This window comes from Motacilla alba, chromosome 18, assembly GCF_015832195.1.
Source record: "Motacilla alba alba isolate MOTALB_02 chromosome 18, Motacilla_alba_V1.0_pri, whole genome shotgun sequence".
Taxonomy (NCBI): Eukaryota; Metazoa; Chordata; class Aves; order Passeriformes; family Motacillidae; genus Motacilla; species Motacilla alba.
In genome coordinates, this window is record NC_052033.1 from 4139419 (window position 1) to 4164741 (window position 25323).

At 43.8% G+C, this 25323-nt stretch overlaps 1 protein-coding gene and 1 long non-coding RNA gene across 3 annotated transcripts in view; both read right to left on the bottom strand.

The window, feature by feature from the left end:
• The window catches only part of LOC119709395 (myosin-1B-like), a 46290-nt gene that overhangs the window by 9857 nt on the left and 11110 nt on the right, over positions 1 to 25323 (bottom strand). Inside the window, exons 7-14 of one of the 2 annotated variants that reach the window (XM_038157109.1) lie at positions 2805 to 2868; positions 2614 to 2712; positions 2405 to 2508; positions 2180 to 2318; positions 1726 to 1844; positions 1485 to 1634; positions 687 to 857; positions 135 to 441 (exon numbers count right to left, since the gene is read on the bottom strand). In XM_038157109.1, coding sequence (XP_038013037.1) covers positions 135 to 441; positions 687 to 857; positions 1485 to 1634; positions 1726 to 1844; positions 2180 to 2318; positions 2405 to 2508; positions 2614 to 2712; positions 2805 to 2868 — 1153 coding nt within the window. Of the gene's footprint in view, positions 1 to 134; positions 442 to 686; positions 858 to 1484; positions 1635 to 1725; positions 1845 to 2179; positions 2319 to 2404; positions 2509 to 2613; positions 2713 to 2804; positions 2869 to 22805; positions 23087 to 23491; positions 23588 to 23726; positions 23832 to 23922; positions 24094 to 24187; positions 24314 to 24564; positions 24769 to 24923; positions 25233 to 25323 lie in introns of those variants that run through there. The other variant, XM_038157108.1, reaches the window with a different exon arrangement.
• On the bottom strand, positions 9868 to 15386 carry LOC119709407. Its single transcript, XR_005259355.1, has 3 exons — positions 15142 to 15386; positions 13470 to 13614; positions 9868 to 10028 (listed from the first exon to the last, which is right to left on the bottom strand). It is a non-coding gene; the product is annotated as an uncharacterized LOC119709407 (long non-coding RNA).

Consider the following 25323-nt stretch of genomic DNA (forward strand, 5'->3'; position numbering starts at 1 on the left):
CATCAAAAGACCAAGTTTTTTTCATATAGACTGGTCATGATAAGAATGGAATATGGAAAAGAACAATAGCTGATATTCATGGCTCTGGCAGAGTCAATAAGTAAACATAGAAATGTGAATTTCAGAGAACTGACCTGCCTCTCCTCCAGCAGAGGCAAAGAGTAAGGCCAGAGTCTTCAAGGATGACTTCTGATACAGCCCCACAACAGTTTCATTCAGAGGGTCCTTGTTCTTGTCAAGCCACCCAGTGATGTTGTAGTCCACTGTGCCAGCATAGTGCACCAGGGAGAAGTGGGCCTCAGCCTTGCCCTTGCCAGGCTTGGGCTTCTGGAAGTTGTTGGACTTGCCCAGGTGCTGGTCATAGAGCTTGTTCTTGAAAGAGGTGTCAGTTGCCTTGGGGAACATGCACTCCTCTTCCAGGATGGAGAAAATGCCCATGGGCTGGCAGAAATCACAAGGAAGGAGAGAGACGGCAAGGTGAAAAGGCAGAAAGACTTAGAGATGAAATAACTTCCTGAGTGGGACAATATCACTGCTCTTGGGAATTCTTCTGTTCAGCAAATCAAAAAAGAATACAAACTGATGTATCTGCTGTATCATATTTACCATTTCAAGCTGCATTTAAAAATATATATGAAATGAATGCATTTCTGAAAATTTCCTCACATTGTGAAATACAGAAATACCTTCTCAATGAGCTCAATGCAGGCAGCCAGGTCCATGCCAAAGTCAATGAACTCCCATTCAATGCCCTCCTTCTTGTACTCCTCCTGCTCCAGCACGAACATGTGGTGGTTGAAGAACTGTTGCAGTTTCTCATTGGTGAAGTTGATGCACAGCTGCTCCAGGCTGTTGAACTGCACAATTAGAAACCAAGATTATTATGATGTAAATTTTTAAGTTAAAGAACAGGGCTGCCTATGTGTACCAAACCCTGGAGGATCAGTAAGTACTTCGTCTCAATTGATCTAGAAGTTGAAATTTCTGTCAGTGTTTTTCAACCTGAACTTTATCCATATATTTATTAGTCTAGAAGCTTAGATAATTTTAATAACTCAGATTTTATCGGCTTTGATATCTACTAGACTGCACTAATTCAGTTACAGGAGAGTCTCCACAACACAACACTATATCCAACATTCACAAATGTTGATTTCAAATCATGTGCCAAGCCTTCAGCAAAAAATCTACACTTCACAGAATCACAGAATTTCTAGGTTGGAAGAGACCTTTAAGATCATCGAGTCCAAACCAAAGGATTTCATTGGCATATGTACAAAACAAAAACCTATTTCCAGTTAAAACCCTGTGGATATCAGCATGCTCTAGATACACTATAAAAGATCAAACCATTTATTAAAAAAAAAAAATAAGCAAAAAAAGAAAACCAAAAAAACCAACAAACCAGCAGCATTCCTTCTGAAATATTTTGTCACATAGCAATGTGATTTTAACAAGTGTGCTAATAAACCTCTGTTTCTTACATCAAAGATCTCAAAGCCAGCAATGTCCAGGACACCAATGAAGTACTGCCTGGGCTGCTTCGTGTCCAGCTGTTGGTTGATACGAACAACCATCCACAGGAACATCTTCTCAAACACTGCCTTTGCCAGGGCACCCACTGAGTTGTATACCTAAAATGTGAAACAGAAAGAGGGTAGTTATCATGCAGGACAAAAGAGAAAAGTCCAGAGAACCTATCCACAAAGAGAGGGTTATTGTTACCTGCTGCACAGTTTGGCCCTTGGTGACGTATTCATTCCCCACCTTGACTCGGGGGTAGCAGAGAGCCTTGAGCAGGTCTGCTGAGTTCAGCCCCATCAGGTAGGCAGCCTTGTCAGCAACTGAACAACAAAAATATTGTTGTTACAGTAGACATCACTGTTCCTTCATCAAAGGGCAATTCCAGTAAAAAACATAAAATTATTAAAGATAAAAAAGGGATAGGTAGTAATGGCAGCACTCTATGGGGGACTCCGGACCTTATAATCTTCATTATTCAAAATAACCAGATTTGATTTCCTGCAGAGAAGTCCTCTGGCTAGGACCCACTGCTATTCTACAATACTGGCCCTGGGGAAGCGCACAGGCTGAGTCAATCACTCTGACCCTCACATGCTGCCTTCAACTCGGTGAGTGTTCACTATCTCCCGTGCTCTGGGATGGGTTGTGCTGGTACCTTCTGTGCCATCAGGCTCTGCCTGCTCCTCTCGTTGCTTCTGCTTGAACTTCAGGTTCCCATAGTGCATGACAGCCCCTGTCAGCTTGTAGATGGCTGTTTTCTCATCAGCACTGAAGCCCAGGATGTCAATGGCACTCTGACAAAAGAGTTGATAAGGTGAGTATCCCAGCTGTTAAACGTCAGAGAAATGAAACTTCCCATGAGAAAACTTCTGCTACTTACATCAGTGGCCATCAGCTCCTCCTGGTCGTTAATGCTGGGAACTGTGATCTCGCCTTGACTCACGTACAGATAGTCATAGGGGTTGGTGGTGATCAGTAACATCTCTGAAAAGAAGGACAAAACAGAGCCAGGTCAAATGCAATCGACATGGAGATGAATTCAAAGTTGTTCCATGACCTTTGCCTGGAGGACTTAATGATCTTTCCTACCAATCAGCTCTGGCTTCTTGTTGGACATGATCTGATAAAAGATGTGGTAGCTCCTTTCCGCCTTGAGCTGGAAAGTGACTCTGGACTTCTCCAGCAGATCTGGCAAGGAAGGTAGGACAGAGTCAGGTCTGAGAAAGAATACGGAGGTGGAAAGGGAGGAAGGAATGGGATCAGGTCTGGAAGTCACTTACAAGTTTCAATGTCAGCAGAAGCCAGTTTGCCTGTGGCACCAAAGTGGATTCTGATGAATTTACCCTGAAAGCAGCAGGAAAGTCTCAAATGAGATTTATTTTACCAATCTAGACAGCAAGAATATTCAAATTGGTGTTGACAGTTGTAACGAGTAACAACTCACGAAGCGTGAGGAGTTGTCATTCCTCACGGTCTTGGCATTCCCAAAGGCCTCCAGCAGTGGGTTGGCACTGATGATTTGATCCTCAAGTGTCCCCTGCAATAGAAGTCTTCTTGTCATGATCTAGTTCATCAAGAAATGGGATAGTTGCAGGTTTCTATCCCTGGGACCTGACCTGCATTTTGCCTGAGGTCTGCTCCTCCTTTTTCTTGTCTCCACTGGCTGCAATTGTTGCAAAGTACTGGATGACACGCTTGGTGTTCACAGTCTTCCCGGCCCCGGATTCTCCACTGCCAAAGGCAAGAGAGAAGCAGAGGGTGCGTGGTCAGGCAGGAGGTGCCCTGGCACCGGGCAGCCCCGCAGGGACCCGTGCAGGGGGTGTACGTACGTGATCAGGATGGACTGGTTCTCACGATCTGTGAACAAGGCAGAAACAAGTAGACTTTGTAAATGAATAACTCAAAAATACTGAAAATTAATATTAGTTATGACAAGAAATCAACCTGCATTTCTTTTTCTTTTTTACTCCTAAGTATTTTTTGCTACTTCAATTCCTTGCAAAACAATTTGCCCTTGCAGTCTTTCCTTGAAACATATTCACAAATGTTCCTCCAAATGTCATAGGGAAGGCGCATTACATTTTTATCAATCCCTTCCAGCCCAAAACATTCTGCTATTCTATAATGCTTTGCCGCGGACATTGAAAACCCTTGAAGAGCCATATGCTCCTTCTCTGTTCCAGTCTATAGTCTTTTGCTTCTTCTGCATACAGTAAATGGTTTTAATTTTCTGCTACAGAGATTGCTTTTAGAGCAGCAGAGAAAAAGAGAGTAAAGACCCATGACAAGGGAATCCCTATCAAGGGTAACACTTTGGAAATCAATAGCACAGTGAAAGAAAGCATTGAAAAAGGCAGAAGTAAAACTAGCTACACTACATAATCCTATTTCATTTTTCATGACAGGGTTTTGTCAAGACAAAGCAGAACAGTTGTGCTCTGATGCTTATGAAGAGAGCCACTCACCAGTCAGCATGAACTGATAGGCGTTGTCAGAGATGGAGAAGATGTGTGGCGGGGCCTCCTGGCGCTTCTTGCCTCGGTAGGCCAACACCACCTCGGGGTTGTACACCGGCAGCCACTTGTAGGGGTTGACAGTGACACAGAAGAGACCCGAGTAGGTCTGCAAGGAAGGGACACAGGACGTTGGCTTCCCCTGAGCCTGGCCCAGCAGCCCCTGAGGCTGCCCAGAGGAAGCTGCTGCTGCCACTTACGTAGATCATCCAGGCTGCGTAACGCTCTTTGAGGTTGTACAGCACAGCGGGTTCGTGCAGGTGGGTCATCATGGCCATGTCCTCGATTTTGTCATACTTGGGAGGGTTCATGGAGAAGATTTGATCTTCTTTCACAGTCAGAGTCTGTCAGAGGGAAGGAAGGTACTTGCATGTCAGCTAAGAGCCAGAGTGGGAATGAGATGCTGTTCATGAATTTTGTATTTGACTCACCTCTCCCCCTTCAGTCTTGACAGTGACTTTGCCTGATTCCCTGCTTGTGATAGTGCTCTTCACATAGGATTCCTTTGCATGTACCACGAAGACAGATGACTTGGCATCAAAAGGTTTGTTCTGGGCCTCAATTCTCTCCTTCTCTGACTTTCGGAGGTAAGGAGCAGCCTCCCCAAAGATGGCCATCTCAGCGTCCGAAGACATGGCTGTGGTTTACCGCGTGCAGCAAGGCACGATGCTGAAATGGAGAGGCAATTCTGAGTGAAGGAGGAAATTTCTTTTCAGCAGCTACCTGAGGCTTTGTAGTGTTCTGCTGTGCCTGTTATTACAGTCTTCCTTTCTGCTTTACCTGCTTCTTACCCTAGATGTCTTTTAATTTACTTTAATCTTTAAGAAGATAGGTGTGTTTGATCGAGGCCAAGATTTTTTCCCTTTTTCCAGTTTACAGTTTCAGTTCATTAGATCTCACTGTGTTTTAGAAGGCTATGCAGAAAATTAGATTGATTTTCAGTGTAATCAAATATGCAGCAGAAATACTAAAAATGCCAGAAATACTCTTCTGCAAAAACAGAAGAGATACCAAGAGAAGTCATCAAAATTATTAAAGCAAACTTATATTCTTTCTCTCTCTCTCTCATTTCAGCCCTTGTAATTTGTGTCAATTATAGAGATGGAGTATCATCAGGGAACAGATGTGGAGTAAGCAGAAGTAGAGTTCTAAGCTGTCTATGCAAACCTTTTTCCTCTGCAGAGAAATCAGAGTTTTGTTTTCTCCAATTGTTCTGCCCTTTTGTGTTCAAGCTCACCCTTTAATATTAACTTGTATAGAAAAAGGAAAACTTCTCAATAAAAAGCATGTGGAGGGATTTGACAAAATCTTAACTGTACATGTGCTCTTCATTCACCTTTTCTTTCCTGGATTTCTGTTTACAGTCAATCTCCTTTTAAGAGTTCTGTGTCTGAGTGGTCAATTATTTCCCAGCAGGTGCCAAACAAATGCGTCCAACACAGTTATAAAAGGAAATTTGCTCTTTTAGACAGCACAGCTCAGGTAGAATTGCACTGCGTTAGCGTGCACAGATGTAAAGGGTTATGGGAAATGGCCTTAGAAATCATTAAAAAAGCAAACCTGGAGTCTATTCCTATGGAGTAAGTAAATCAGTCTTACCTCTTGTGTCAGTTGACTCTAAGCCTGGAAGCTGGTCAATACTGAAAAAGAGAAGTGACAACTTCTTTATTATTTTTACACAGACTCCCAAGAATAGGTCGCAGGGCAAAAACATGCCAGTGACTTCAAGAGAGAGGGAACATGCCTATTGAGACAGACAGTTCTTTGAGGAAAGCAGTTCCACAGGCAGCAGGAACGCTGTGGGGTTCTGCCAGCACCCAAGTGTCCCTATTCTTACCTTTAATCCTTCCACAGAGGCAGAACAGGCTTGTCCTACCAGCACTTTTATAGGTTCTGGTTTGCACACTCAATTCCCTCCTCCTCTTTCTTAGGTCAAAAAATTTTTGGCAAAGCATTGTTTGGCAAACTTGACTGAGTGCATGATTCCCATTCGTGCTTGTGATATATTTAGAAATATTTGAGGTCTTCCTAGCTATGAGAATAAATCTCCTATAAATATTATGACTAGGAATCTAGGAAGGAGGAAGTGCAGTCCAGCAAATAGAGCACGACACTGGATCTTGGAATTGTTGGCTTCTCTTCTCCTGTTAATTGCTGTTTGACATATAAGATTTGTGTGTCTCAGGACTCAGCAGTAGTTAGAAGGATTACTATTACAAGAGCTTTGGAGGGAACCTGTTCTGAAATATTCTGGAAATAAAGAATAGAAATAATCTTGTACAAGATTAATTCCAAGACTGGATGACCATATCATGCTTGTGTTACTGCACTTATTTACAACTCCTCAGCTTTTTGGTGGGTACTTTCAAAATATCAGATAAGACAGATTATTCCCCTTGATTCATACATTTAATTACATCTTTTGCCTTCTTCTGAAGTATTACTGAGTGGCTGTGATTTGAAATTCAATTTTAAAGGTATTATTTTGCCATTCTCCATATCTGGCTGTGCTGGTTTGCTCTGATGTATGTCCAGCAGAAATTGCAGTGTGCTCACACTAGCAGGAATTCCTGAGGATGCATGTTGCATCTTTCAGCTTTTATGTTTATTGGCAGTTTTAACTCACCAACATCCTGCTGTTTTAGAAATCTTGGACAGTGGCTGTGGTTACCAAATGCAAGAATGGGATTTAAATCCCAAGCTGTCCTCCTCCAGCCTTCCCAAGCACAAACACAAATGCCACTGAAATATAGCAAATTATCGGGAGACTTTGCATTTCCTTTGCAAAGAATTAGGAAGGATCTGCTGTTCAAAGTTCTTCCATGGAGCTGGGATGTGGTGTGTTTCTCTATGATGTTCTGAAGACTCACATTTTCTCTCGAACATCAGGAAGTTGAAGCAATGTGAGAAGGATGGCCAGTCTTCTCAACTCACTTCTTTAAAGAACATTTATGTGCTTATAGCTCTGCATGCATGACTGAAACATCTGAGATCATGTATTCTTTTAAGAGATTGCCAATGTCTTTCTGAAAAATGTATGTGGAGATAATTTCTGTTTGGAAAACAAAATTGTGTGTTTGTAGAATTGTCACTAAAGAAAACATCATCCTCCAGCATACAAAAGAGGGTAAAGGGAGAGAAAGAAAGGAGAGATTTTCCCCCCTTCTTCTTCTTCTTCTAATGCATTACATAATACCTTAACAAAGAATAGACTTGACTGTTCTTTAAGTGTCGCATGAAGTTAATTCCAAGATGAATTTGCAGTTTTTTGATAAACTTGTCTCTTACTGCTGACCCCTGAGTTGTGTGGGAGCTTAAAGCTTTCCAGCTGAGAGCCATATAGCCATAGGAAAGCTCCCATCCAATATCTCCTTTTATGGTTATTACTGTGTTTAGGTGTCTAGTTGCAGCTGCAAAATGATTCCTCATAATTTAATTTCCCTCCTGGGTTTTCTGCGCATGTCAACTAAAGAAGATGACATGGATTCCAGTGCACTGGTTCAAAGGTCACACTTGTAGTATATCATCCTCTCTGTCAGTTTGATATCTTGCATTTTGTTTCACCTCCTAGGGTGATGGGAATCATCTGGGAAAGCAACAGAGTCAAGAAGGAATGACAGATGACTTGTTTTTCTGTTTCTTCCTAACTAGAAGCCTGACAGTAAAGGACTACTGATTTTCATCTGCCTTGTTCAGGAAATAGCACCTCATCTATATTTTTTCCTGCAATGAGTACAGCATCAGGCCCAAAGCCATTCTAGGGCTCTGAGTTCTAGCAGATTGCCTTGCTTCTTCATGCTCTGTGAATTTTCTGAATATTTTCCATCTTTGTGACATCTCATGACCCCCTTATATTTCAGACTTTGTACAGAATTTTTTTTAACTAGGATGAAATAGTGTCAACTTGTGCTTAAGCTATTTTCTGCTGTTTTCAAATTTTGGAAAGGGTTGCATAAAGGATTTTCACTTGTGGATGGAAAAAAGATTCATAAATACAGAGAAGTGAGGGTTCTACTTCTGTGATTCTAGAGATGGACTTCATGCTACTGAAGAAGTTATTGACCTCAGTCTCCAACTCATCTTTCTCCTTTGACAGCTTCTGCTTGATGCTTTGCAGGTTTTTACTCACCAAATTCATCTGTCTACAGTAGTTAGTTTGTGAAACAAAAATTAAAACAACATGTTTCCCCCAAGACTTCTGAGACTCCACTTCATTCCTGATTCCTCTGCCTCCATCTCCAAGCAGTCCAGTTAGGTAGGGAATGGGAAATAGAAGTCATTCCATAACAGTTTCTCTCTGCTTCTTCTTCCTCTTCATACTTCTCCCTTCCTCCAACTTGGGCTCTCCATGGGCTGCAATTCCTCTGGGAAATTTCCACCTCCTCCAGTGCTGAGTCCTTGAGCTGCATCTGAGTATTTTGTCTACAGTGATCCTCTCCACAGGCTGCAAGGAAGTCTCTGCCCCAGTGCCTGGAGCACTTTCTCCTGCTCCTTCTTATTTGACAAGATGGAACACAGGATCAAAAGAAAGAAAACACTCACTAAGGTCAAACTCATCAATCCACACTGCTCTTTTCCTCTTCACTAAAATGGTAATTTCATCACAGAAAGCTTGATCAGGTATTATTTCTTCTGTTAAGGACTCCCAATGATCTTCTTGTCAATCAGTGTAGCTGGAATAAGTTTCCATGAAGATTTTTGTCTCCACTGAATAACAGTCTTGCAAGTTCATTCAGAAACTTGAGTAATACAACACAAAACCAGATAATGAGAGTACAGCAGAAGGTGGGGAATGTTGATGGACATTTTACACTTCTTGAGAGATCTAAGGATGATGGAAATGGAAACTGGGACATTGGATGTTGTAGGCTGGGTGAGGCCTTCTGCACCTTGTGGAGATATGACCACCCATCCTATGTACTGATGTATTTTGCTAGAGATACCTGGGATATATCTTTCCCTATATGTTTTTTTGATCTCCTGGCTCACTGGCTGCTTCCCAGATCTGAGTGTGCTGTTTCTGCATTTTTTTATTCTTACACACGATTCTTCACATTAATATTAGGCTTAGGGGTATAATAGTGTTGATTTTATCCCATTACAAAAATGATTTATACTGCAAAGATGTGTGAATTTTTTGATCTTCATAGCCCTCAGTTACAATTAATTTTCAGTGAAAATTTCGTGTGAGATCTGTGCTAGGGATTTGATTTGGGGTCATGGGTGGAAATATGGCTCTTATCAGAGACCATTTGTCTTTGGAGCCTTGTGTAAGACAAATGCATTCAAGGAGTTGGTGATACCTACTCGGTTGGTCCTTGCACTATGGACTTTAGAATTCCATATGTTATAAGTGTAAGTTTTAACTTAAATATCTATGAGAAAGACAAATTGTGTCTGTATCAAGGAGCAGAATGTCTCAGTCTTGACCAGGAGACCACTTTCCATGGAGAAGTCAAGGATCTGCATCTCAGTTAACCTCAGAGTGCCCAGGCCCATGCTGAGCTGTGCTGTCCATCCTGCACCACCTTAGGGCTGTGCTGTGCATTTCTGTGGGAATCATAAGCTTTTCTTGTACTCTCTGTCATTAGCTGCTGTTACTGTTCTTTTTCTTATCTCATTGCTATTTCCTGTAAATTGTCCTTATCTCAATCTTCGATCTTTGCCTTTTGTGCCTCCAATTCCCCTCTCCTGTGTGCTGCAGAGGAGGGGGAGGGAAGAAGGGCCCATGGTTTTAGAGAGTACTAATCTGGAGAACACCATTCACGACACTGCCTTATTCAACTGGCTGTTTTATTAAACCAGATTTTCTTGGACCTTCCTTATTGAGATCCACAAAAAAACATGCATTGTCCATCTCCTCCTCCCTGCCCTCTCCCATCCGCCTGCAAATCTGCAGCTTGTTCACGCCTTCTCACTTCAAGCCATGATTTCATCTTGAGTTACTGTGAAAATCCTTCTTTGCGGGCTAATTGGAAAGAGCACATCTCTCTGAAAGACAAAAATAACTATCTAACTAGGTGTGCTAGGACAATTGGACAATCTGCTTAACTGCCTCCCCTGCTTCTTGTGCAAGCAGGGTAGTATATTAGGAACTGGGAGCAGGATGAAATTATTTAGATTTGCCGATTTGAGTGCAGTTAGAAAAGAGGTTGTGACCTTTCTCAGCTGCTTTGTGGTTTGTTGAAGATAAACCCAGATAAAATGAACGATGTGATCAGCATTTGCCATGGCATTCTTTGGGATACAGTGCTTTGGAATTTTTGGCTTTCATCGAGTTCTTATTAGTTCTTTCTCACTCTTCCCTGCTGACATAAGTTTCCAGAGGGATTTGCCTCCCATACAGATTCAGCAATGTCACTAGCTCTTCTGTAAAAGTCATGCCAGAGCCCAATTCCTTTTTATCTGCTGTGAGAAGCAGCCTACTCTCACCCACCTCCCACAACAAATCCATAGGTGAGCACCTCCCAGGAAATTATTACAGAGACCAGCTTTGGTCCTTTTAGATATTCCACACGTGGAGGGTTTTTAATGCTTAACACCAAATTTACTTATTTGAAGATGTTTGATTCATGTTGTTGCCCGTGATTTTGCTTCAGCACAATGGCACAGCAGTGTGGTGGAGCCACAGTGCAAACACAGCAGAGTGATTGCAACATCCAGTGGGGTCACAAATCACACCTGGGTCCTGTCACCCAGCTCCACACACCCACCATCACTGAGGGGCCCCAGGTGCTGGGAAGGAATGTCCTTCCCATGCTGCTGAGAGTTGTCTTCCCACTCTATAATGGCTGTGAGGGCATGACACAAATGGGTTAAAAGCCTGTCTGGGCAGCCATCTCTGCACAAAAAGAGGCTTAAGCTGCAATTGGTGATGAAAAGAGTGATCTAGAAACCACTGACTTAAGAAGCAGCAAAACCCAGCTTGTATGCGAAGGGTAGTCAATACCAAACCTGTCTGTGAAAAGAGATACATGAATAACATTTTTCCAGTGGCAGGAAAGAGTGCTTGGTCTAAAGAACTGTTAAAAAAAAAAAGCACTGTAAAATTGCCAAGAACATAACGTGGTCACAGATAACTCTGGGAGAGAATTTGGTTTCTGAAGACTGTTTTGTAGTCCTTGGGCCGCCAAGAAGGTCAGGGGGTTGGAGCACATGATGTGTAAGGAGAAGCTAAAAGAAATGTGTTTATTCAATCTGATGAAGAAGAGGATAAAAGGGAGATCTTACTATCTACAGCTATCTGATATAGTGAGAAAGAGTGGACACAAGCTGGAACATGGGAAATTTAGATTAGATATGAGGAAAATTGTTTTTATCCTGACAGTGATCCAAGTCAGAGAGGTTCCATGTTTAGAGATGTTCAGGATGTGGCTGGACAAATCCTGAGCAACCTGAAGTAATTTGGCTTGCTTTGAATAGGGTGTTGCATTAGGTGACCTTTGAAGAGCCTTGAAATCTCAGCTATTCTGAATGATTTCATGATCCCAGCTAGAGAGCAGGCTAAGCAGCAGGGCAAGGCTCTTCTACTTAAGGAAGAAGCAGCACACATCAGGTTCAGGCATTGCTGCCTGGCTTTGCAGATTGTGGTACACATGTGCAATAACAGCATGGCTCACTAAATTAGCTTGTAATCTCATCAGACAGCATTAACACTGAGGTTATGGGCCAGGCACTGAAGAAGAAACCCAGGATCTATGATAAACTTCAGCAGCTTTGCTGAAAGCCCTGCTGGTGTGTCCCACTGCCCACAGCAGCCCAGGAGAGGGCTTTGCTCAGCTGTGAGCAGACCCAGCCGTGCTGTGGTCATACATTGGCTCTTGAACCCAGTGGGCATCTGGGACTGTGGCTCAAGCCTCATGGGATGGATGCAAGGAGCTTTTCCCCTGCCAGGACTGTGCTCTGCCCAGAGGCACAAGCACTGGCTGTGTCTGGCACTGCCTGTGCAAACAGAGGCTCTCCTGGCTGCAGAGCAGCAGCACCTGGGCTCCAGGCTCAGGACACAAAGGCCAGCCCAGAGCACTGTCCTGGCAGTGGCTGGATGGTGGCTGAGGCTGGGCAGTATGGGAAGTATGGACAGGCAGATGTGCTGAGGCTTTCCCTAAACACTGCCCCCCATTCCTCAAGTGCTCCTGGCTCAGGCACATCCCAGTCCTGCTTTGTTCTGTGTGGGATCAGGAGCCTGTACCTGGTTCTGCTCCCATGCATTTGTGTGGCAGATCTCTGAATTAATGAACACCTTCAGTAGCCACTGCATTGGTGGTGATGTTCTGAGTAGATAACAATGGCTGGTTTGAAGTTTCCTGTCCCTCTGTGTTTGGCCACCAGCTGACTTCACCTGATGCCCCTACTTCTGGTACAGGGAAGTTCAGCAATCCATCCACTCCTTTTCATTGTTCTATCTAGATTTTACAGACCTTATCTTACATCTGCTGGCTGCCTCCTCTTCAGCTTGAGGGGCACAAGGCTGACGGAGCATTTTCAAGAGCTGACATTTCAGATGCCTGTGTCGCATGACACTGAATGCTGTTTCCAGTGGGAGTGCAGGATGCCTGAAAATATCCCTCAATCTGGTTCATGTTAGTGTTGGAGAGTTGAAAAAGATGTCATAAAGCCTGCAGTGTACATAAAGCCTACGAGGTTCTCAAAATGAACTCGCCTGTGCTGGGGAAACCCACTGGAGCTTGATTTGGTATGAAAATCTCTTGGCTTAGCAAATCCAATACAAACACATCTCTGATGACCCCAGCTGATGGGCCTATTTTTAAGACTATTGATATCAGTGCTCTCAGGGGTCAGGTTTCAGAAGAAAGAATCTAATTTTTCGCTGACATTGTAAATTTGAGGGGGAGGTTAGAGGTCTCTGAAGCATTTGACTCCACCAGCTGCAAAGGGAATATGATCTGGGCCAAATATAAGAACTCAGGGATTTATACATTTGTTTTAGACGCTAGAATTTTATTTAAAGTGATAGTTCTCCTCACAACCATACCCACATATGCCTGTCCCACACCATTTATGGTATGCTAATGTTTCTGATCTGTATTTGCTATGCTGTTGCTGTGCAGAGTTTGAAGCCCTCCAGGGAGTGAATGTCTGTGTGACTTTGTAGGTGGATTCGTTTTTCCTCAGAGAACTATGGACACTGTTGGCTGTGCATATATTCACTCCTTTTTTTTTGCTTAGTCATCCCATTTCTCACCTAAGTATTTGAAACAGCATTCATAGATGTCTCTGATAAGAAAAGAGGCTCCTTTATGTCACAGAGTAAATTTTTTCCTCTTATTAGGTCATAAAACCGCTCCAGAGAGAGCAATTTCTCCACCTTTACTTTTGCATTGGGAGATGGAATTATTTCCTCCTTTGGCAGTAGAAGTGTGGCTGTGGAACTGCAGAAAAAGGGCCCTTGTAGCCTGTTGGACTAACTCCTACCTGTGTTATACAACAGGAGAGAGGTATCCTATGTGGCATCAGATTTCCACAGGGAACCAGGATCACCATGTGTTTGGCTCATGAGAAGGGTTTGCAGCATCATCTCTGCTCTCTGAGTCTTCAATATCAGGAGTATCCAGAGGCACTAACTCAGAAAAAAAAAAACCAGAGGAAAGTTGTAGAGTGCATATCTGAATGCCATGGAAGATTTCACTTAGCAACCTATTTCATGCTCAAATGAGTTCTATCCTCCTTCTGTTCAGCCAGGAATGATACATCAGTGCCAGAGAAAACAGCATGTGCTCCCTGGTCACAGAAGAATTGCAGAAAAGGGAGTCCTGTTATTGGGAACTTGACAGTGTACCACAGAGACTGGACAGCATTGGGCTGTGGTTGCCAGTGACTTGAATTTAGCTGCAGGGAAGGTGCTGGGCTTCCTGCAGTTTGCTCCTGCCAAATCAGCAGCTCCCTCTTGTCCTCACCTGAGATGTCCATGCAGCAATCCTGCCAGTGGCAAAGGGCAGTTAACATGCCCAGGAAACAATCCCATTTATGCGATGGCTCCTTGGGCTGTTTGGGAGCAGGCTGTGGCACGGCATCTATTAATCTGCATAACAAGGAAGATTGGCTTCCACATCATGCAAAGCATTCAGGGTGCTTCCAGCACAGGCAGTGTGTTAGCAGGGAGGCATGCACAGAGCAAGGGCAGGCACAGGCTGGGTGCTGAAACTAGCACAGCTTCGTCCTCTCGGAAGGGAAAGGGGAAATTAATGGTTTGGCTGTAAGACTCAGAGAAGAAAATGCTGGAAATAGGTTCCTTGAATTGCAATGGTCAAATTGCAGATGATGAGGGAAGGATTTTTGGGCTAAATGACTGTGCAGGAGAGTGTGTATGTCTGAGAGTTTGTTCTCTGTGGAAAGGAACAGGGGTTCTCACACACACCTGCATTTTCTATTGCCTTGAACCAAATGCTCTGTCATCTCTTCTGCCAAGAAAGGTCTCAAATAAACAAGCCTGGTTTGCCTGTGGCTAAAGGCTTTTACTGATATTTCTCTGAGGACATATTGAGCTGGACACTTTGATCCCAACCCCACCATTCTGGCTGGTTTCTCTCCCTTTTATTTTGATCTATTTGCTTCCCATCAAGCTTCCTCCCTGTCAGCACTGAGCAAGTAACACGTGTGGCTAATACAGAAGAGAAATAGGGAGGTTGGTGCCTTCCAGCCAGGTCAGCCAGAGGAACTTGCTAAATATGTTTGTCATTCACTTGTTGTCTCAGACACTGCCAGAATATTTTGAGCAGCAAAGGCCCCTGCAGCCCTGCTAGCTGAAGGGCATCAGCTGGCAGATGGGCTGTCTGGTGGAAGGGCTCCTTTCCCTGTCTCCCAGTGCTCAGTGCCTGCCTGGTTTCCACCTTAACAGCAGTTTTCCATGCAGGATTTGTTCCCCAGGTTTTCTTGTCAGGTAACAAGGCTGAGTCTGGCACCATGGCAGAGACAAGACTGCCACAGATCCAGGTCCAGGTCCAACCAAGTAGTGAGGCTAGCAAGAATTTCCAGAATACACAGGCACGTGCAGAACACAAATATACACAAACACACAGCTGGCCACATGTCAGAGCAGGTGAACACGCTGAGCACTCCCACAAATAAGAGGGCACAGAGACCTCACCTCATTCTCCTTGGGCAGTTCAGGGTGAGGTCCCAGCAGAGTCAGTGTAGATGCTCATAAGTACAAGGGGAACCTGTCTGGGCATAGACACTGCATGTGCCCAAGAGCTGTCCCTGGGTCCCAGTATCCTCAGGCCACATGGTGTGCTGCTCATGACTTGTACAAAGGCAGATCTGAGAGGTGTTGGATATCTGAAGGAATCAGAGGACTTTCCCACTTCTTCAGGTAACCTACTGCCATTGTACAAAGCAAGGTTTATGGATATAATTTATATAAATTTTTAGAGTGTGCTTCACTGTTTTCTTTTACCGGTCTGTGACCAACAATTGCTTTTTCTTTTTTTTTTTTTTTTTTTTTTTGGGGGGGATGCCAAATACTGTCTCTTCCCAAGCTCCTGAGTTGTATCTGGTTGAAACCTGCAGAAACCTGCAGCCTGTGATTTTTTTCCAGAAATGTTTGTATGTGTGGGCTCCAGCAGCTCCAGTTCTCTGATGACAATAATTCTTTTGCAGTTGTCATCAGATTTGTTCTGGGCTGGCCTTTCTAGAGCAGGAGACAAATGTGCTGCTGCTTAACTGCACTGCATGATGGATCAGCTGCTGTCACTCATGTGAATGAAACTGTTCCACATTGTTCATCAAGGGCTAAATGGCTGGAAAATGAAAAGGAGGAAAGGAACTGGGGTTACATATTCCTTGTGTAGGACTGGAGTTCAGTGTATAGATTCCTGATGGGAGACTCCTTCCTGCCATTGGAGACAGGGTTTGTTCTTGATGTGTATTGACATCTGCCTTGTGCCTGATCCCAAAAATACCATGGCATTGCACATTTCCTCAGCTGAGAAAAGTAATTGGTCCATTTTGACCCTGCTCCATTCCCACATCTGAGAGTCAGAAACCAGAGCCATGCCGATACAGGTATCCCAGTGGATTTTCTTCCCCAAAGCTTTTGAGATAATGTTGTCTGCTTGCAGAAATTTCATAGCAAATTCATGCTGTGGCTGCCCTGTGCCCAGTCTTGGTGTCAGAAAGTCAGAAAAGCACTGCATGCCTACGCTGTTATTCAGTCAGACACTGCACTACAACCACTAATTTCTGTTACATTTCATTTCATAGACAGTCGTGTTCACTATTCTTGTTTTATTTGTATGTTTTCTTTTTGAAATTCTTTCTTAAGGTGATGTTAATTTTCTTACTCTCATCACAGTTTTCTTTTTTATTAATTTCTTACTCTAATCACAGTTTTCTTTTTTATTCAATTTCCTTCTCTCTGGCCTACTTATACCTCCATCCTTTCTGAGGTTGCTCTGCTGGGAACCCATTCCTGCCAATCATTCCCATGGGCTAATCAGGATAGAATACCTGGTAATGTTAGTAATATTGGTTTGAAGATATTTGAAACTGGTCCACACCCAACATTTTGATATTTCTGATAACGTTTGCCAGGGGGTTTGGTAACAATATTGGTTAAGCAAATTCTCATCTCAAACTTCTTCCCTCTTGTGTAGAGAAAGACAGATATTTCTGAAACTGTACCTGAACTGAATAAAGGAACAGACAAAGTTAAAAGTAACTCTGCCAAAAAGAGGGTGTCTCTTAGTCTCATGTCTCTTCCACTTCAAACTTTGTTCACAAATGAGCTGCCCACATTGAATCCTATTGTCCTAGGAAAGATCTTAGGCCTGGGATAAAACTAACAGTGTTGTGGACAAATCTTTGTCATCTAAGTAGAGAAATGAGCTACCATCAATGGAAAATTCTGTTTTCCTTGGTAACTTTTTAGGTATTTTTTTAGCTGTAGTTGAGCACAGCTCTGCACTGGAGCAGTTCTGGCCTCAACCAGGGAGCTGGCAGGAAACTTCTGTTGCTGCCACTGAATTTCTCTTCTCCAGCCTGAGCACTGAGGTACTCAGCACTGGTGATGACACCTTTTTGCACACAGTTTGGTTTTACTCTACAAAAGCTGTGTTGGTACTTGCAGCATGTTTTCTTCCTTATTTAGCAGTGTTTATTGATACATAAATTACAAGTCCTGGGATATATTCTCAGATTCACTCCTGAGTCCCTCTTAAAGCCTGATATTCTGTTTGCAATTTCCATTTCCCTGGCATTGATTTCAGCACTGTTAATATGCACCAGAAAGCAACTGAGTTTCTTCAGATTTTAATTCATTTAGCAATATTGGATGAGTACCCTCTATTCTTGGTGCATTGCTACTCTTCTATTTATTCCAAAACCCACTGTATTAACAAAAAAGCAGGAACATTCTTAATTGCTCTCTATTGAAAAATTAGCTTTTCTGTGCTCTTTTTAATACCCTGATCATCTGTTGGCCTTTTTAGATGCTCTTGAAATCTTCATTGCAACCAAAAAACTCACAAGCAACTCCCTTGATATTTTTGGTAATCTAGAGCTAGCTCCATAAACAACTTTCATTTTTAAGTAATTTTTCTCTTAATCACATTGATAAAAAATATTCTTGGTGCAGCACTGTTGCTATTACAGCAAGTCTCTGAGTGGTCAACAATAGGACAATTATGTCTCCAGACTGCCATTGCTAATCTTACCATGGAAGCAATTTTATTCCCCTGCTATGAACAGTATTTTTTTTCTTCTTTACACTCAGCTGTGCCAGATGTGAATCTTGTCAGACACAAAAATTAAACTGTGATACACAAGTAATGAAAACTATCAAGATCTCCAGAAAAAGAAAAGAAAAAAAAAAAAAAAGAAAGAAAAAAAAGGAAAAAAGGTGGTCAGATTTTATAAACCTGTGGATTATTCAGTGCAACACTATTTGAAAAGCATTCTCCATGGGATTTTCAGCTTGCCTGTGCTGTTGTCAGCCATGCTGTCAGTATGACAGGGCATGCTGGAGGCATCAGTGTGCTCTGTGGACCCCTGATGAGCCCTCTGACAGGGAATGCTCAGCTCCTGCTGCAGCAGCATTTCTGCTGCCCTCTGTGTAAAACGAGAGCTGCCAGGAATGTTAGCACCAAAGAAACAGAATTGCTGAAACACTGATCATTCAGAGCAAGGCTTCTCATCCCAACACTTCCAGTTTTAAGATGCAGCTGGGCACTGGACTCTGGAGATGGTAGGACACACTTTCCTTAACCTAACATCCCTTTCTCCTGTTGACTAATGAAATGCATGGATTTGGTGAAATGCATGCTTCCCTGCAGGAAGTGTCTAGTCCAAAGTGGTGTGGTAGTGCTGTGTGATTCAAAATTCCATATGAGGTAAGACTGGAAGGGTTAATTGATTTTTGAGTCAAACAGGTTGATGAATAAAACCCCCAGAATCTTAAAAATATTTAGAGGGAGAAATACAGAATAGGTACAGGGGAATTTTGGCCATGGCAAAGGTAAGCTCGTATTTCTGGGGCTAGATCTTACTTGTGAAGACTGCCCTCTCCCATGCACCAAAACATGGAGGGACTTTGAAGATCCTTCTGTCTCCTAATTCTACTCTCTTGAGACTGCTTCAAGGTTAATTTTTCGATTCATTTATGGCAAAGCTTAATGGCATAGCATAATATGCCACATAAGCCTGTACAGTATTTCACACCTGTGTATTTCAGAAAAGAGAGAGGGAAGAGAGAAACTTCAGCTCCAAAGATATCTCAGCATCACTTAACTGTGAAGTGGAGCAGAAGGTAAAAATAGGACACCTGGGCAGGTGCTGAGTGAGTACCAAAGTTGCACAGTTACTTAGGCTCCTCATGTCTTTCCAGGAAGCATCCATGGAAGAGAGCAGGAGAGAGGGTCCTGGATGAGGACACGACCTTCAGGATGGCCTTTCCATCTCTCACCAAAGCAGCTGAGGAGCTCCTGTTACAGAACAGGTGTGTGGGGTGAGCAGGCTGGGTGGTGTCTGGGTGGAACGGCCAACAAGAAAGGCAACAGGTGGTAGAAGGGGTTGAAGGTGGAGAAGGATCTGGATCAAAAGGGAATCAGGGTTACTGAAATAGTGCAATTTTGAAAAAGTGACTGCTCCTCCCAGAAAACATCAGAGAACATGTTGAGCAGTTGAAATCACTGAGAGATAACAGGTGCCATAAAGGCACCTGTTTTTGATAACCTTGCTTTTGAATGCCATTGTTTGAAGAAGCACACATGTTATCCTTGTCTGAGATGTGGCTGTACTCTTCTTAAGAATTGTCACCTGTTACCTATGACCTAAAAACTGGTTTTAACACCCATAATACCTCCTGCAACAGAGTAAGGTTCAGGCAGTTACACACAGAGCTATTGTGGGTTATGTTGTATTATGTTTTTCATGCCTGTTTTCCCCTCACTTCCACAAGGGCTGATTCACAATCTCAAATTACTCCTAGGAAAACCAGATTTTTCTCTGTGTTAGTTCTAAGCATCTCCTAGTTTGATTTCAGAAGTTCTGTACTGCAATGTGGACATAATCCATTCTTCATTAAAGCCAGATTTTTAGCTAACCAAGGCAGGTATCTTCCAGGATGGCAAAAACATTAAAAAGTGTTTTGGAATACCAAAAGAGGGAGGAAATTGTGAACATTTCCAAGAGCATTTAAGGCTGGGAAACTTCCTGCATTGCTTTAATTCTAATACTCTGTGCACTGGCTTGCGTGTCTGCCATGAACATCATCACATTTAGACTCTGTGTCTACAAGCATTACCAGCTTGCAAAGTAGTTGGATGTCATGCAAAGCCTGCAGTGTGAATCCACTCTCTCCTCTCTCCAGTGAGTGTCCCACATTCTCCTCATCCTTCCCAGTCCCCACGAGCACTTCTGCTTTCCCAAGCTGCCCCACTTTGGTGTTTTCAGCCTTTTCTTTTAACATCACTGCTCACAAGGTCTTGGGAAGCGAGGAGGCGCCAGGCACAACCTGCCTGCCAGGACAGAGCAGATTCAGAGAACAGATTTGTTTCTTAAGGCACACTCTTATCTTCTTAGCAAGGCAGCCATTGTAGGATATTGGGTGTGATATGAGTCATGAACAGAGGGCTCACAAGAGCAGTGATCAAAACCAGCAGAGTTCAGTCCAGTGTCAGGTTGTCAGGTATCAACACCCAAACAATGCTAAATTGTTTGCTCTCTTCCTTTCTCTTTTTCTTCCTTCCACTTCTACTTTCTGTCTCTTTCTCACCTCCTCTTTATGAATTTTCTTGCTCGCCATCTCAGTATTTTTTCTCAGTCTTGCTTTCTTTCTCATCTTTCTCAGTACCTTCCCCCCTTCCTATCTTTTCTCTAACATTTTCTGTGTTTCACTCTTTTTCTCCACTTCTTTCTCACAGTATCTACCCAACCCACTTCTCCTCTACTCTCCCTCTCCTTCTCCACCTGCCTCTGCCTCCTCTGTTTTCTCTCTTCCGTTCTGTCCTTCACTCCCTGGCCCCCTTATTTTCTGCTGTTGGGGAAGAAAACCTTTCTGGTCAAGGCAATGTTGCTGTGGGCTGAGGGCATAGACAATGAGTAGTTGGAGAACTAGAAAGCTGAATTTTTGGCAAGAAGCCTCTGTGAGGAGCCTGTGTCTTCAGGACAGAAATACTTTCTCCATGTCTTAGTGCCTCTTAAAGTGCTGATGCTTTTGTGCTCAGGAGACACAACTGTCCATGCCCAAGCTGGTGAAGGTCAGAGAACTCCACAGTCCACATGGGGCAGCAGCTCTAGTGGAGCTCATCAGCTGCATCTATTTTAAACCTTCTCTGAGACTTGCTTCTTTAGGCCAGTTATGGGCCCATGTTTCTTCCTAGATCAGTTCCCTGTGCATCAGCACATTTCATATCACAAGCAGCCTGACTCCAGAAATAGTGTGTTGATGCAAAATGACTCCTGTCCTCCTGCCAAGGCAGCAAATCAAAAGTGAGGAGAAACTGCTTTTCCTTACTCATCCCTTTAATATTCCACTCTGATTCCAACAAGTCTCCAGCCCTGCTTTCCAGGATGGCTGGTGGCAAGGCCAGCTCAGCTCAGGGCAATGTGTGTGGTTGCTCTCCCTCTCCCACCTGTGCAGTTGGAATTCTGGCCCCAGGTGTTGTCTCTTAAGGAACCTGCAATGTTACCTTTCATCAGCTGAGCATTAGTAACAGCTCCTCAGGCCATACTTTCTTACAGGTGAGAGAGAGAGGAGCCCCAAGAGTTTCAGGTGCTCCATGTGCAGCCTGATTCTTCCACAGTCAGAGCAGCTTGTTCATTTTGGAGGGTGATTGTAATATTGTCCAAAGGGAACAGGGGGTTTTGGCATTGAAATATGGTCCCCAAAGTTGTTGTGATATTTACTACTCTGTCAGCAGGTCTAAAAAGGTACCTAAGGTTTCTTATCCTTGTTGCCCAGATATCACTGGCACTGATGAAGTTTTCACAGCTTCACACATAGAGATGATGTCTCTGAAGAGCATCACTTACAGTGACACAAGAGTCAACACAGGGCATCATCTATTCCTTAAATATATTTAGCTGCTGCCGAGCAAACTATTTCCATATTTAGTTGTGACATGGAAGGATTCCTTGGGTGTAAACCTCAGTGTGTTTGGGAGGAGGAGGACCTCCCTGTCCTGAGCGCTGTTGCTGCAAACACACTGACTGCTGTGGTGCAGTGCAAAAGGCTGTGCAGTACCTCCAGCTCCCTTTCCCAGCCCTTTCACAGCTCTTTGGAGTACTCCCTGTCAATGGAGATGTGTAGAGATAGCCAGCAACTTTGAGGGACTTGTAAGAGTCCCTGTAGTCAAAGCCAAGTGTCATTTACCATTCCTCACAACTGCTTCTAGAATCTTCCCTCAGCAGCTTCCTGACGTGCCAGGGTCTAGTGAATGGTGTGTTAAGCTGCCTCTTGCTGCACAGGTTGCCTCTAAACACCTATTCCAGACACAGGAAGCTCCAATGTGAGTGTCAGTGTGATGTCCCAGTGGGCAGTGATCTCTTTGCTTCAGGGTTGGAGGTACCTGTTTTCTCCAGACTCACCACCTGCCCAGGCTGCACAGCCTCCACTGGGGCACTGAATTAGAATGGCCAGGGGAGGGAAACATTCTTGCCGCCTTGCTTTCCCTCATGGTCAGCTTTTCCTCATTTTTGTCCTGCTCATGCAGCGTTATTATATTCTGCAGTGTTACCCCATGTGGAATGAAAAGAAAAAAAAAAAAAGGCAGGGTCTATCAGCTACTTTTTTCCATCCAGTTTTCAGTTCCCTTATACAACAAAGCTCACGCATTGCTGCAAAAGGAAGACAGGAAGCACTGTTTGGCAGTGTGGAAACACCCTGTTTAGAGCTTCTTTGTATTCTCAGGGTGCCAGACTTGGAGATTTCTTCATGGTGTTGTGTTAACAGAGTTGCTCTCAATTCCAGTGTTAAAAAATAAAAAACAGTTCCTTTTGATATGTATGCTTATGAATTTGTAAAACACAGGCTTACATTTTCTGTTCCTAAAAAGCATTATTTATTTAATATTTATTTATTCTAACTTTAAATCATAATTCCATTTCTGGGAAACACTGTAGTACAGTGTAAAAATTTTTATTTGCTCTCATGCCTATTACTTTTACTGTAGTTGGAGTACTGGAGTTTCTGAATCATACTCCAGAAAATTCAGGAGCTTACACCTGAATATTAATTGTTTGAGAGATAATCAACAATCAACAAAATCAACACCTAAATAACTGCAGAACTAAAATGTAACTACCGCTTTTTATGCAAAGAAATCTACGGTCTTTGTCTTTAGACACTGACTACTTTATAAAGCCTCACTGCAGAAAGAAGTGACAGAGGGCACACATTTTGTGCAGCCCTCAGGTCACTTTGATGCCTCGTGACATCCTCACTCTTCCTCCGCTATTTTCTTGCTGTGAAACTCGCGGCTCTTCACTCGGAGCTTGTTGACCTGTGACTCTGCAATGTCAGCCCGCTCCTCGGCTTCCTCCAGCTCGTGCTGGATCTTGCGGAACTTGGAGAGGTTGACATTGGACAGCTCCTCCTGTGAGAGCACAGGGAATCAGGGGTCAGGAGCCCAGGGCAGGGGTTTCACTCTGCTCCAAGTCAGCCTTATGGGGCTGTAAATCTCCATCCCCCTCCCACCACTGCTCACACATCAGCCTCACACAGAGCTCCTCATCCTCTCCTTTTCAGGACCCTACTGGGACAAGCTTCACCAGGACTGGGACACATGTGAGGAGCAATTTCATAATTTAAGTTTGTCATTTCTGTACTTATTCTCCCACTTGTTTACTGCTCATGTGCTGGGGGGGTATATCTGGATGACAAAGTTCCCCTTCTGAACTGATGATTTTTGACAATTTCAAAACTTCTGATATTCATCTCCTGGACACCTGTGTGACACCCAGAGGAAGCAATGCTTTTTATTTCCCTGAGCAATACTCACAGCCTCCTCAGCTTGTCTCTTGTAGGATTTCACTTTCATTTGCAACTTGTCCACCAGATCCTGCAGCCTGAGAATATTCTTCCTGTCTTCCTCAGACTAGAGGGTTGGCAGAGTGGAAAGAGTGAATTACTGCTTTCTGCACACCACAATATAGCATTTATCCTTGGAGTCCATGAGAACCTCTTTTGATTGATGGAATAAGGGTGCATCAGCCCAAGTAGAGCTCCTGCCTTACCTGGTAGGTGAGTTCCTTCACCCTCCGCTCGTACTTGCGCACACCCTTCACGGCTTCAGCGCTGCGCTTCTGCTCAGCATCAACCTCCCCTTCCAGCTCCCGCACCTGCAAGGACAAGCCCATCCCTGCAGCTTCCCTGGCAATGCCTCTCCAAGGAGGGACACGCTCACTCAGGCACAGCCCCAGCCCTACACACCCTGGCCTCCAGCTTCTGGATCTGCTTCTTCCCTCCTTTCAGTGCCAGCTGCTCGGCCTCTTCCAGACGGTGCTGCAGGTCCTTGACTGTCTGGTCCAGGTTCTTCTTCATCCTCTCCAGGTGGGCACTGGTGTCCTGCTCCTTCTTCAGCTCTTCTGCCATCATGGCCGCCTGATCAGAGCAAAGGGTCAAAGCCATTTTGGGGCTGGACATATTTGGGGGAGAGTACATTCACCATCAGCAATGCCAGGAGTGCCCAACTCACATCTGTGATGGCCTTCTTGGCCTTCTCCTCAGCATTGCGGGCCTCCTGGATGGTATCCTCCATTTCACCCTGGATCTGGGCAATGTCTGTTTCCAGCTTCTTCTTGGTGTTGATCAAGCTGGTGTTCTGTTGAAGGAAAAAAGCGTATTTTTTTTCCTCCAGTTGCTACACACCATTTTTAGAAAAATCAAATTACCTATTTTTATCTATGTTTTTGTTACAATTTCATATGAAGAATGCAAAGAACTGATAAATGGCAATCGTAGACTGCTGAAGACTAATTGTGGTATTAGTATTAAGAAAGGAAAACAGACCTATTGTTGACTTTAATCCTCTAAATAGTTTAGGTGTTATATATCTTCAATTCTAGAATTTACCTGAGTGTGGAGGAGCTGAACTCTCTCACTTGCATCCAGAAGCTCCTGCTCAGCCAATTTCCTCGACCGCTCCGTCTGCTCCAGGGCGGCCCGGAGCTCCTCAACTTCAGCCTGCAGCAGGTTTGCTCTGCGCTCCACCATGGCCACCTGCTCCTTCAGGTCCTCCTGTGTCCTGAGAGCATCGTCCAAGTGCAGCTGAGTGTCCTGGAAAGAGAGATAAGACAGATTGGGAGGCATATTCTTCCTATTTATTTTTTTCCTTTCCATTTTGATATTAAAATAGAAGAGATAGAACAGTAGAAGAGAAATATTTGCAGCTGTGTAAGAAACCCATGAGCACCTGGTCTGTAATGTCATACCTTGAGCACTGCCTGGGTGTTCCTCAGGTTCTTCTGTGCCTCTGCAGCCAGACGATTGGCATGGCTCAGCTGAATCTCCATTTCATTCAGGTCTCCCTCCATCTTCTTCTTCAGCCTCAGGGCTTCATTCCTGCTCCTGATCTCAGCATCCAGGGTGCTCTGCATGGAGTCCACGACTCGCAGGTGGTTTCTCTTCATCTGGTCAATCTCCTCATCTTTCTCTGCTATCTTCCTGTCAATCTCAGATTTCACTTGGTTGAGCTCAAGCTGCAGGCGCAGGATCTTCCCCTCCTCATGTTCCAGGGAGGCCTGGAAAAAAGTATAAAATCCAGTTAATTATAAAAAATAGCAATGTAAACAACTTCACATGAATTTTTATCTCAAAGAATAATGTATAACC